Here is a 12824-nt window from a genome sequence, read left to right as displayed (position 1 = left end):
ACAACAGGACACATTGAAGATGGCTTTTACCTAAGCCAGCAAGAATCTTCAACAGCAGAGCTGACACAGAACAACTCCACTCCTCTCCTCCTCTCTCCTCTCCTCTATTCTACTCCCAATGATTTTTCCCCTCCTTACCCCATAATAATCACCATACCTGACCTGCACTTTGCCCCCCATCTTGGACCAGCTCCCTTACGCCACCAGCGCAACTCGAGGCACAAAGACCATAAAAAAAATGCCTCCAAGCCTAATTTCAGATGCGCAAACCCCGGCTGCCTGAATTCTCCCCCCTCTCCGAGTCTGTTTTTTCAGCGCACCCACCAGAAGTCAATATCCTGTTTCATGAGACGGCAGAAAAAGCAGGCCCTGAAGGTCCGCAGCCAAAATTAATGAACTTTTATAGAAGAAAAGTCCCCAGGCTTTGCTCAGATCACAGCAAAGTCTGCAGCAGCACCAGGCAATTACAGCGCAGATTTTCTGACTTCTGCTACAGGGCTGCAGCCACTAAATATGTGCCGTTAAATAACAACACTTAGCGATTCTATGGCACTCCATATTTTCAAAGCACTAGGCACACATTAGCTAATTGAATACAAAGGGGTTCCCTGGGAGACGGCACTGGAGGAGTTATTAGAGGATGAAGTCACTCTTGGGTTGGCGTGCTGCATGCGGCACTCGACCTGCCTTCTCACTTCACGGCAGCAGACAAAACCTCGGGAGCGACCCGAGCGTTTAGATCACTGGGAGAACCTGCCTAATAAAAGCCACCCGGCCAAGCTCGGTAATTCATGATTTTAAAGCCACGAGCTCGGGTTTTGTGGCGTCACCGGTGGCGAGTTACGGCTGGGAGATTTACAGGCGATCGTCTCCGATCCGTCAGGAGCACAGAGCCGCGGGGCGCAGGCACATCGCTCCGTGCCCACTTCGTGCCGGCCCTGCGATAGCAGCAACGCTCCAGAGGCACCTGCCAGGTGGTTTTGTGCCCATTGTACAGAGGGGGAAACTGAGGTGCCGAGAAAAAAACAGCAAGCAGTGAAAAACCTGACAGCAAGGCTCAGCCTCCAGGAGATGGGGATTAGCGAATTTGGTGCAAAGCATCAAAGCCATCGCTTAAATTCAAGCAGTTTAATGAAGCATCCTCCCAGATCTGCTCCTCAGTGACCCACTCGTGGACCAAAGCAGACCCCATGAATATTGCCCAGGTCCTCCCTGGCTGCTGCTCTCACCCACCCGGGCAGACTTCCACCTCACCTCACCCCAAACCCATGCAATAACCAGGATTTGCTCACTGCACTGGTACCGAGATGCCTTCATCCCTCCCTCCGCTCACACCCACGCACGCGGTTATCTTCCTCTCTTAATTACTGGTAGGATTTCGCTGGAGTTTTGGCTCTGCTGGTGAGCAGCCCCAGAGACCCGCCGATGCTGTCACTGCCCGGGGTCGGCAGCAGAGCCTCCCGGTGGTGCTCTCAGCTGCCTGCACTGAGCTCAGCCCCGTCCCGGCCAAGGATGCGGCCCCCTGACAGAGGCTGATTTACACCAGGAGCTCCAGAACACGCTGTACTGTTCCTCCTCTATTTTTACGTGGGATAGGAAGGAGAACGCTGGGCCAAGGCTTCCATTTCTCTATTATTAAGACCTCACGCTGGCAAAACTTCCATCGCAAGGGTGCTTAAGTAAGCTGTCACCCTCCGAACACCGATTGCAGTTCCCCGGCTGGCACTCTGCATCCTGCTGCCCTCGGGGCTGAGCTGCTGAGCGCGCTAATCATTCCTGAGCTCCTCTGAGACACTTATTTATTTACTGAAGTGGGCAATATTATGTTAAGCATTTTATGGCTTTCTTGAAAGGCTCCCTTTATTTATAAACTATCGGCAGAGTCAGTAAGTTTGTAATGGACCACGCGTTAAAATCAATTTATCTGGAAGAAAAAAAAAAAAAAACACTCATCACGGGAACGAATCGTGGCCTTTTGAGGGGATAAGTGGATGTGGAGGACCTTCCCAGCTCACCATGTTATTCGGCTGTTCACGTAGTTAAAGGGGAACCGGGATCTTGGTGAACTTGGTGACACTTTAGGGGAGCCGTCCCTACATAATCTGGTTGCTCTTCCGAAGTTGAAGCATCACAAAAGCATCGGAGCCGTGTGCTGGCAAGGAAGGGCCTTTTATCTCCTCATGCAAGGAGAGATGTTAGATTTTGGAGGCTGCTCTTCAAACAGAGCGCTTTAGGAAAGCGCGCTGCCCACATCGTTAGCGCGAAGCGCTTGACTTCAGCTTCCCCGCAGGGAGCCTGGGGCTGAGGAGTGACAAAGGCTCAGAGAGGAAGGGGTCAAGTGGGAGCGCGGGGCCTGAAAAGGACGGCGCGTGGAAACGGGGTAGGGAGGCTGAGACAAACAGGACGAGAAAGCACGAGGAGGGAGGAAAAAAAAAAAAGAGGTTTGCTCTCACAGCGGAGGGCCTGGGCTGTATCTGAGAGAATGATTTACTCAACAACTGGAAATCAAACACGGGCTGGGCTTCCTAAAGCACTCTGAACAATGCAGAAGGAAGACTCAAGACAGGTAAAAGGGAGCGCAGGCAGGCAGCGAGACGCAGAGAGGCACAGATCGGTGCTTTGCCTAACTCCTCCTCTTCTCATGCTAACCAAAATAAGGAGAAATGGCTTTGGCATCCCTGCACCAACCTCGTGCAGCGGGGCTGAGCACCACGGCCCGCGGTGGAGCTGAAATTTGTGACATTTCCCGGGCCATTTGGACGCTGCTTGCCTCGCCGGTCCCAACGGGGCATCCAGAGCGACAATTCAGCTTTGGAAAACTCGCCCTATATGAAGAGCAACCTCTTTATAAATCACTAACAAAGAAGGAACAATAGGAAACAAATAAACAAAGCCAAGCTGATTTATCTGGGCTCTGGAAATCGAATACGGCAGCTGTTTTATCAGCAACAACACCTCCGCACAATATTGTCAGGGAACAAACCTGCAGCCACTCAATAGACCGCCTGACTCAAAGCACGAGTAAAACTCCTTTACACCTCCCTTCTTACAGTAATAATTTTAATTGTTTCAATTATTTCCATCTAATCTCCTCGATAAATGTTTTGAAATTTAAGCCCAGCCTGAGGTCCATATGTTATACCGAAAAAAAAAAAAGGGGGGGAAAAAAAAAGACAAAAACAACAACAAGCTACAGAGAATTAACAAGCTACAAGAATTAATTGTACCGCAGGATTTTGGAGGCACCCAACACCCCTTCTGCTCTGCACTGCTGGTCTCCAGGATTTCTAGCACCAGGAGAAACTTTTTTTTTTTCCTTTTTCCCCAATTCAAAGCAGCCTGCACTGCTTTACCTATGCACTGGCCTTATTAGCAGCATTATCATAAATCTAATTGTCAGTTGGGCTTCGAGTTGTACCCTTCCCCCCTCAAACGTTACCTAGTGGTGTTCTCCAGCTCGGGTCAAACCGTGAGATCCCACAAGGTGGACGAGGACAAAAGGGGGCTCGGTCGCCCCCTGGCTCAAAAGCACCCGCTACACAGATGATGGACAAGGGGAAGGAGCACGCAGCAGCCCTGCTCTGATCTGCGGGTTTCATTTGGGCTCCAGGAAAATTTGTGGAGTTTCTGCTGCTGACAGAAAGGGTCCCCGGAGCTGGCTGAAGGCGGCTGATAATGAATTCGCACGCGGTAAATTAGCCCGTGGATATTTTTACACCAGGCTGCTCGCCTCGGCTCCAATGGAAACACACCGGGGGCTGAGGACTTCCTCCTCGTTTGCTCCCGCAGCCTCGTGCCAAAGGCTGGCAGCCGCTCCCGCACTTTGCTCTGCCTCCCCTCCGAGCACCGATGGCACCCCCGGGACCCCTGGGACCCCCGGTCCTGTCCCCACGGGCTGGTGGCAGAGGGACCGCGGCCGCCTGCCTCCGCGCAGCGCTCCGCAGAGAACTGGCTGCCGGCCGGGATACGCTCGTTAAATAAAATTAATGCCAGAAGACAGGAACAGAACCTCCCTCTAGTGCCGCGGGGCAGGTGTTTAATTCGGCGTTTTCGCCCCTTTTCCATCCTTTTTTTGGCCTGTTTCTCCATCTTCAGGTAGCTTAATGCTGCGCAGACCGTCTGTTCCCCTTCTGATGGGCTCTCTCCCCATTTAGAGCCATCTTCTTGCTTGCTCCCCCTCGCAGCAGCTCGCTCTGATTTTATCTTTTCTATTAGGCAGTGACTGTAAAATCTCAGAGGGTTCATTAGGGGCTTGATAATCCCTCCAGATTTATTAGTCTAAATTGCTCGCTCCCGTCTCTCGTCCCCATTTAAATATTACTAATTTCCTTAACCACCTCGCCCATCTGCCCAGGTTTTGCCCGATGTCACCTTTCTTCTTCGGCAGTCCCTGCCAAAATTTCCGTTAGCTCTGCTCTGGGCTGGTCTTTTGGATAAAGTGGTGAAATAAAGCAGGGGAAACAGAACAATATCCTGGGGGAGCAAATGGCAACGGAGCCCGTTTCTGTCTCACCTGCCTCATATCCTCATTACACTGGATGAATGGGTTTCAAAGACAAACATCACCTCTTAACCCCAAGAAAATGCTTAATCACACCCATGCTCAAAACTAGTGTGGCGATGAGCTTAATTAAGCAGCGGGGGGCTTAATTTCTGTAGTTACTTCCATTGTCCAAGCAGCATCCATGAATACAGACTCCATTGTGCTGGTGATGTGCAAGCGGAAATCTCTGATTATGTCTACTATAGTAGCACTGACAAGCCCAAATTATGGATTAAGGCCCCACTGTGACTGCGGCTAACCAAAATTTAGCATCTTTTCCTGCAATGCCGTATGCCTCCGGCATGCAGTGTGTGATGGGCAGGCGTTACGTGGGCTGCAGACCCTGGTCCTTACCAGCTCCACCAGTACAGCTGCACTGGGTGGCGCAGGGGTGAGAAACCACAGGGCAGCTGCTGCTGCCTTAAAATAAACGATCTTCAGGTCCCGGGGCTTAGCTCTCCCCCAGGTCCATCCCTCCCTGCCCAGTGCTGAGCGTTTACATGGGGATAAGTCGGAGCAGTGCAGCTCTTCCTTGCGGGGCTGGTACTGAGCAAGGTCAGGACCTAGGGATCGAGTGCTGAGCAGGAACCGGAATGATGTTAGTCCAGGTAGGAAACGTGGATTTTCCCTTCTTTTGTATTTTTGCCTTTTCTGACACCTTTCCCCATCCCACCCCAATTGCTACCTTGGCTTTCACCCCCTCCCTTCCCCTCCCCTCCCCTCGAGCTCCCCTTCCCACACGTTTGGCTCCATCCGCTCCCGTCTGTCTCCCACCCAAACACAAAGCGTGATTCAGCTCTCGGCTTTCCTGGCACAAGCACACCCTGGCATAAATATTAATAGAAATTAGAGACTATGAGTATCACCAGGGGTTGGAAGGCACCGTCACTTCATCATCCAGCCCGTCCCGCGCGCTCCGGTTGCCATCAGCCCCCACCAGCAGCACCGGGCAGGTCCCGCTCTCGCCGTGGGCAGCGCTCCCCCCACCACTTGGCAGCCCGTCGGAGAGCCTGCTGCAGCACCAGAAGTTTCTCTGGTGTTTATTTTGGGTTTCCCCCTGCTGCCTCCTAAGCCCATTACTCCTTGTTCTGCCCGGTGCTCAGGGATTTGGCCACACAATCCCCCATTAGCGTTATTAGCTGCTATAAAGCCGAGTCACCAGGGGCCGTGCTGAAGTCATGCCCGCTCTGCCTCTCCGCGTTTACAGCACCATCCCTCCTCCATCCTGCATCCTGCTCTTCTCCCAGAGCAGGGAGCGGGATCCTGTGCTCACACCTCCAGCGTGCCCCTTCCAGAACCACCCAGGAGCCACCCATCCCCTGGTGGACCCCAAATCTCACCGCATCTCTCCCAAACCCTTTTTGCATCCGCAAACCCTGCTGCACGGCACGGAGCAGCGCTCTCACCTCCCACCCCTTAGCTAACGGGGTTTGTGTGGGGACCCCCCCGGCTCCTGCCCCCGCCGCCCCGCACGCAGGCAGCTCTTCCCCGTGCTCCCCGGGGTCCGGGAGATCAGCTCCCATTAACACGGCTCGACACGCACGCCCGAGAAAAGCTGCGAAAAACGTCTTACCAGATTAGTGAAGATGTACGTGTAGTAGGCAGACGCCATTCCCAGCTCGGCCGCCTGCGAAGGAGAGGAAAGGAGATTAGACCTGAGCCTGGCAATCTTCCATCTCAGCTCCAGCACAGACACGGGGCCACATTTCCTTTCCCGTCCTTATCGCTGCTGCCTCCCCCCTGTGTCGGGATGGCTGGGACACAGCAGCACAACGTGGAATTAAGTCCAGCAGCACCAAGCCTACCTCGAGGTCTCCTCTCCGCACCTGCACAGGGCTGCCTGGCAGCTCCGGACCCCGCGACGGGCCCTCGGGGCACGCCACAAAAACACCCTGCTAGGAGGAAGCCCCTGGGAGCAACAGCTTCTGTCCCCCTCCCAGCAGCCCGTACCAACCCCCTGAGTGGGATCCTGAAGCCTCCAGAGCCCCTGGGCTACGTCCCTTGGTTTTGCCGCGTTTTGAGGAAAGAGAGGTTAGGTGAGGTTTGCTTCCCTGTTAATTGGTACTACTTTTCTCCTCTTCAATTATCAACTTAACGAGGGAAATTTTTTAAGGTAATTTTTGAACATAACGAGGGCACGCAGCAGCCGAAAGGGCTCAGCGCTCATCTCCTTTCGCTACGAGCACCGGGACGCGGCGAGCGAGGCAGGAAAAGCTCCCGTGGAATTGCAGAGAAAGCACAGTCATCCCAGCAGTGCCTTCCCCACGTACGTCTGCCAGATTCGAGCTCCGGTCCCGAAAATTAATTAACAGGAACGAAACCTAGCAACTCCAACCGCTCTCCAGAATTTAACAAGGGTTGTGATGGCCTCGGGAGCAGAAAAGAAGAGGGTGAGAGTGTATGGGGATGCAGGGAGAAGGACGTGGGTTTGTCTGTGAGATGATCTCTTCTGGAGACCACAGACCAGATCGTTGAAGTTATTCTCCAAAATTCAAAGTTCTCATTAGACCAGGAGTTGGTTGTTGGAACAGATGCTCAGGATTAATCTGCAAATCCTCCCGAAAGCCTGTGTCTCGCTGCCAAGCACAGCTGGTCTCAAATCAGCTGCCGGACCTTGGCGAGGAGGTTTGCCCATCGCCCCAGACCGCCCGGAGGCGCTGGAGGCAGGGAGGGACCGACGGTGGCTTCGGTCCGGCTGTGCCCAGCCCGTCAGTCACACGCTGACACCCTGTGTCCTTCAAACAGGGGCCAAAACGGCCACAGCAAAAAATCATTTCACCAGAAGAGCACCGCGACCCCACAGCAAGCGTTCAGCCAGCTTTGCAAAAAAAAACCTGCCTCGTTTCGAAACTCCTGCACAATAAAAGGTGGCACCCACGTCCCTCCCTTCCTCCTTGCTGGGGACAGCGATAATGTCAGCGCTGCATGACCTACTTTGAAGTCAGCCTGTTTGATTTCAAGGGCAGAAAATCAAAGGCAGCCACGAAGCGGCTCCGCGGCAGCGCTCCCAGCCGCTCGGCGTGCCCGCGGCCAGGTGGGCGGCCGGGCCAGGCTGGTAATCGAGGAAGCAACCATGTGTCTCCAGACCATATGTGGAGGGTGAGATGAGAAATCGCCGTTTCCCTCGTCGTCCAAAGGCAGGCCAGCTCTGCCGAGGCAGCTCCGCCACATGGCGCTTCCAAAACGCTGGCGCATTTCTCCTGCTTTCGGTCACCTTTGGGCAGGGCGCAGCTCCTCAGCCCCTGCTCCGGCTGCAGCTCCGTAAAGAAAACACTTCCCAGCCTCCCCAGGTGCTCGTGATGCCGCATCACAAGCCCGTTATTTACAGCCTCCCACTCCTACAATCCTCTGGCCGGGCAGACTACACCAGGTTTTACTGAACTGCTGAAAAATCGCGGCAGTCTCTGACATCTCCATCAGTGGTGGCAGGAGGATGCCCAAGCAGGGAAGGGAGGCTGCGGGTGCCCGAGCGCTGCCCTGTGCCTGCAGGAAGTCACTACAGCAACAGGAGGGACGGGGGCAGCAGGCTCCTGCCCTACTGACATGGGGACCAGGGAAAAAAAACACCCCAAAAATTAAAAAAAAAAAAAAAAAAAAAAAAGGCATGGAGGTGCCTCCAGAATACCCCAAAGTGCCTATTTAGAAATGCAAAATTGCAAGAAGCAGAATAAAAATCTTCTGCTAGGGGGGGAATAATAAAACAGCGCTAATTTTTTCAGCTGGCTGTCATCAGGGATAAATCTGAGATGGTGCTGAAGCGCCCTGATAACACGGCCAGGACACCATGGGTAATGCCTGCAACAGCAGCCAAAGGGAAGGGGGACACCGTTGCTTGGATTCGGCCTTGATTCAAAGAAGTACTTCTTGTTCCTTCCAGGATGTGGGGAACTACACACAACTTCAGGCTCCATCTGGAGCCACTGCTCAATTTTGAAGTAGGCTATCAAAACAAACGCTAAAAATTGCAGCAAGAGACCATTTAAAAATAAACACGATTAAAATAAAATCTTGGTTAATAAGACAATCAAAGAGGAAGCAAAAAGTTAGAAATACATTTGGAGGAAAAAAAAAAAAAGGAAAAACGATTGGACTGATTGACTAATTTCACAGCACTCAGCAGCCCTCCGGGGCTGTTTGATGGCACCAGGAGCCACGGGCAGGCGCCGCTTCTAGAAAGCGAACACACCGGCTGCGAGCAATCAAACCTTTGTTTCTACAGTCCTGAAAAGCACGAGGAAATTAGTTCCCCCAGAAACTCCATCAGCGGCAAACTCCTCTCTCAGCAGAGAACATTTCCAGCGTCACTGCAGGCATTTTTACACGCCCTTTTCAGGTAACGCCTGCACGTGCTCGCTCGTGCATCGCACGCTGTCTCTGGCTGGCTGGAAGCAGGAGCACCGACAGCCGTGACGCTTGGTGGGCACCCACCTTCTGCAGAATGGTGTGGGACATGGAAGCGTTGGCGTGCACGATGATGGTGGCTGTTTTGTCGTCCCTGATCTCTTTCAGCAGAGGGGTAGGGTCCCGGCTGTCATCCAGCATTCGGACCGAGAGCGTGTCCTTGGAGATGAGGAACTGGCGAAGCAATTTCTCTAGGTTTAAAAGGCCTGCAAGTAAAAGGGAGAGGAGAAAATAAATGAATAGACACCTGGATGTTTTAGGCGTGGTTCCAAACACACCTCGACCCTGCCCCGCAATCACTCCTGCTGGGAAGCAGCCCTGCAGCTCTGTGGCTGCACGTGACAAAGGAGAGGACCGGTGGCTGCAGCCCAGGCTCCTTCATGGGGCAGCAAGGACCGGGGAAGGATGGATGGAGCCCCTCCACGTGAGTACCTGCAGCAGGGAGGCCTGGCCCCCTCCAGCCCCCCCCAGCCCTCTGCCTTCTCGCCTCCGGCACGGCCGGTTGAAGTTTCTCCCTGCAGAGAGGTCACTGCAAGGGCTCCTTCCAGCATGGCTGCTTTGATGTCTAACAAGACGTCAAAGCTCCTGCTGCAGCTTTTCTTAGCGGAGAAAGAATATTTGATAGAATCTGTCTCTTCCAGCCAGCTGCTGGTTTTCCTCGGGAAATAACCTCCTCTGTCAACTTTGATTGACCGGAGGCCACAGGATTTAATCATTAGCAAGGCACAGACAGCTAGCGTGGCCACACGGCCCAAAAGGAAGGAGAAAAGCTGAGCTGAAGGAAATGCAAGGAGCAGAACCACGAGCAGGCGCCAGGCCGGGACAATGGAGGGGCCAGGCTCGGGTCAGAGCCCCGCTCCTCACCTGCCCCTTCCTCACCAGGAGCCCAGGGGACACGGAGCCACCCGACCCAACGTGGTAATAGCGGAGAGCACTGCTCTCACGGGCTCCCAGCACCTCCCCAAGGTAACAAAGCAGCGTGCTAACAGGCATCCATCCAAGCCAAGCAGCCTCTCCTTCACAGCGAGAGGTTTCCAGCAAGCTGAGTGTGCCCTGAACTCTTTACGATGCTTTTGCCTCTTGCATTTTCCCCAGCTGCAGGTGGGAACTCAGCAAGGGTCTCAGCAGCAGCCAAAGCTTCTCTGGATCACGTCTCCTCTTGATCCTTCTCAGCAGCTGGCGAACTCCCCCTGTGCACAGGGGGCACAGCCTGGACCTCACCTGGTTACTTGCTCTGCGTGCTGGCTCACGTGAATGACACATTTGCTTCCTGCAAGGTTTGTTTTCGCCTTAGCCCGCCTCTGCAAGGGATCGCACAGGTTGCTCCGAACAGCAGCCCCGTGAACACCGAAGTTGCTCTCAGCTCGGCCCAGCAAGACCTGGTGCTGCAGAAGTGAGAAATATGGGGCAGACCTGGGGTCCCAGGGGCTGCTGTGGGGGTCCCTGCAGCTGCAGGACACAGCTGGGTTTACACCACAGTTTGGCTTACGAGGGGATGGAAACCTCACAAAACAGGTGGGGTGCTGGAGGGGAAAGAGCAAGCCACCTCTAAACTCCCTGCAGATAAACCTGCTCCTCCAGGGTGCCTCTGCTGCAGTTCTGCTTGTGGGGTTTCTGCTGGTGCAATCCTTGGCCCTGATGGTCAGTTCCTAAACACCGGCTGTTATTCCCTCCCCTTGGCTGTCAGAGCTTGCCAAGTAGCTCTTACGAAGGCATCCACCCCGGTGCCGCTCTGCGGTTGACTTTTCAGGCCGAGGACTGTGTAGAATCGCACAAAGCCTTCCAGGTCAGGACAATCCACAAGCTACCTAATTATTCCACACCCCAGAGAACCGGAGTCACACAGCCTTATTCTATTCACCACCGCGGTACACTTACGCTGGCCTAACTCCGTCGACTTTGAGGGTCATCTTCTGCTTCTGCCAGCAGAAACGACAACCAGTCCTCAGAGGAAGGATGCGACTTCTTCCAGTGACAGTACGAGCACGACGGGATAGGACCCAGGAGTCCCATCACACAGCCTTGTACTTTAACCAAAACAGCTACGACTTTCCCTCCAGGGAGCTAAAATAATAACATTCTTCAAAACAAGATCCTCTCACTGATGAGCAGACAGCTCCTATACTCCCTTATGTGCCTCCGGGGAACCTTCCGAAAGCCCAGAGTGCCTCGAGTCAGTTGTCTGAGGACTGTGCCTAGGAGCACTGCTTGTCCTAAGGGAAAACGAGGGCTTGTGCTCCTACACAAAGCTGGATTCTGCCTTTCTTGCACTCTGTGACAGTCAGAGCAAGTTGTGCTTCAATCCTAGCTCAGATAAGGTCCTTGCCGAGCACAAGGAGCAGGAGGCACTGGCATGAAAGGCACCCATCCCACTGCTCCCCTGGAGCTGGGCTGCGCAGCACATCCTACGTTTACCCAGGAACACCAGAGGAAAATAAAGTGATTCAATTAAAAGGGTGATAACCTAATGCAAGCAATTGCCAACAGAGGTTCTGATCCAGTTAAATGAAGAACCACATTAACACCAGGCTGCATTCAAAGGGAGACACCTGTGGGTTTTGGTTTTTTTTTGCAGGTAACTGGGGAGAAGGGCAACGAGCTGGTGTGCGTGTGTGCTCTGTGCCTGGCAGCAGCAAGGGCAGGACTGAGAGCAGGCTGCACAGCAGGTCGGGACACCCAATTATCTTTTCTTCCCTCTTTTTTTCTTCCTTTTTTCTTTTCTTCCTTTTTTCTTTTCTTCCTTTTTTCTTAAGGTTAGGGCTCCACAATGAAAAAATCCAGCGCTAAATGTAACGCAGAAGACTATTTGAATTATTTTAATTGCAGGATTTGGGTCAGGTCCTCTGCTTGGGTAAAACCTGAGCATGCCTAGCAAAAAGCAATTTAATGATTACACATGCTGAGGATGTCATCTCCTCGGTTCATAAAGCAAAAAGAAAAGGCAAACACTGTCTTACTCCTTCTGTCCCTGTGCAGGAATCTGCCACAACAGTGTGCCACTAGCCCAGCTGGCGGTGTGAAGTCTGCCTGTCCCAATTTAGGAAGGATGCTGCCTCTCCTAGATACTCAGCCCCACCATCGGAGATTGCTAAGCTCTTGCCAGCACTCCAGGGCTCTCGTTGGATCTACGCACACCCTTTAAGTCCCTGTCTAGGCTGGTAAGGTAAACTCTAGTGCTAATGAATCTGGCTACCTGAAATTAAAAGCAAAATGGGCTGGGCTACCCACACCAGCTACGTGCCCGCACGCTGACTTTCCAGAGGCACAGGACACGCTTTGCTCGAAGCACTGGGATGCAGAGCTTGCTCCTGCCATGCTGGGAGAGTTATGCAGAGATGAATCCGGGCTCGCTGAGGTGAACACTCCAGCATCCAGATGCACAATTACCAGCAGATGTATGGCTACAGAGCCCAAGAGGGTGTGCGGTGTAGAGGCTATTAATCAAGTCCTGCTTTTAGGCCACAAACTGCACGTGGGTTTGGGAGAGAGATATTTCAAAAAAGTGAAAAATTGCCTAGAATAATCTCCAGAAACAAGCTTAAGGCTCTTTTTTTCCCCCAAACCCATCTGTGCAAGCAAAACACTCCACAGATAGTCAAACAGAAGGCAGGAGAGTCTCTTCCCCATGCCCTTTCCTCCTCCAACAAACACCTCCACAGGGCACCAGGGTAGAAAACGTGCCCTGGGGGAGGGTCTGCCTTGTTTCAGGCTGCTCTGCCTGAAGAGCCCCTGCTACAAAACCTTGCACGGCAGCGAGGCAGCATAGCCCTGCAGCCGTCACACACCAGCCACCCCGGTCTTTCTCCAACGAGCACCGAGCATGCAAAGGGAGACGGAGAAAAAGGGCAACCAGGAGCAGGGGGGCTGCTAGCCCCGCCTG

At 53.4% G+C, this 12824-nt stretch overlaps 1 protein-coding gene across 3 annotated transcripts in view; it reads right to left on the bottom strand.

The window, feature by feature from the left end:
• Window positions 1-12824, bottom strand: part of GRIK4 (glutamate ionotropic receptor kainate type subunit 4) — a 170424-nt gene that overhangs the window by 38036 nt on the left and 119564 nt on the right. For all 3 annotated transcript variants that reach the window (XR_010826147.1, XM_066981111.1, XM_048063409.2), the window contains 2 exons: window positions 8972-9150; window positions 6117-6170 (listed from right to left, as the gene is read on the bottom strand). Coding sequence is in view for 2 of the 3 variants with exons in the window: in XM_066981111.1 (XP_066837212.1) it covers window positions 6117-6170; window positions 8972-9150 (233 nt within the window). In the remaining variant the exon portion in view is untranslated. The remainder of the gene's footprint in view (window positions 1-6116; window positions 6171-8971; window positions 9151-12824) is intronic.

Source organism: Anser cygnoides, chromosome 21 (genome assembly GCF_040182565.1).
Source record: "Anser cygnoides isolate HZ-2024a breed goose chromosome 21, Taihu_goose_T2T_genome, whole genome shotgun sequence".
NCBI lineage: Eukaryota > Metazoa > Chordata > Aves > Anseriformes > Anatidae > Anser > Anser cygnoides.
Note: the sequence above shows the minus strand (reverse complement) of the source record. Positions and strands in the feature narration are given on the sequence as shown.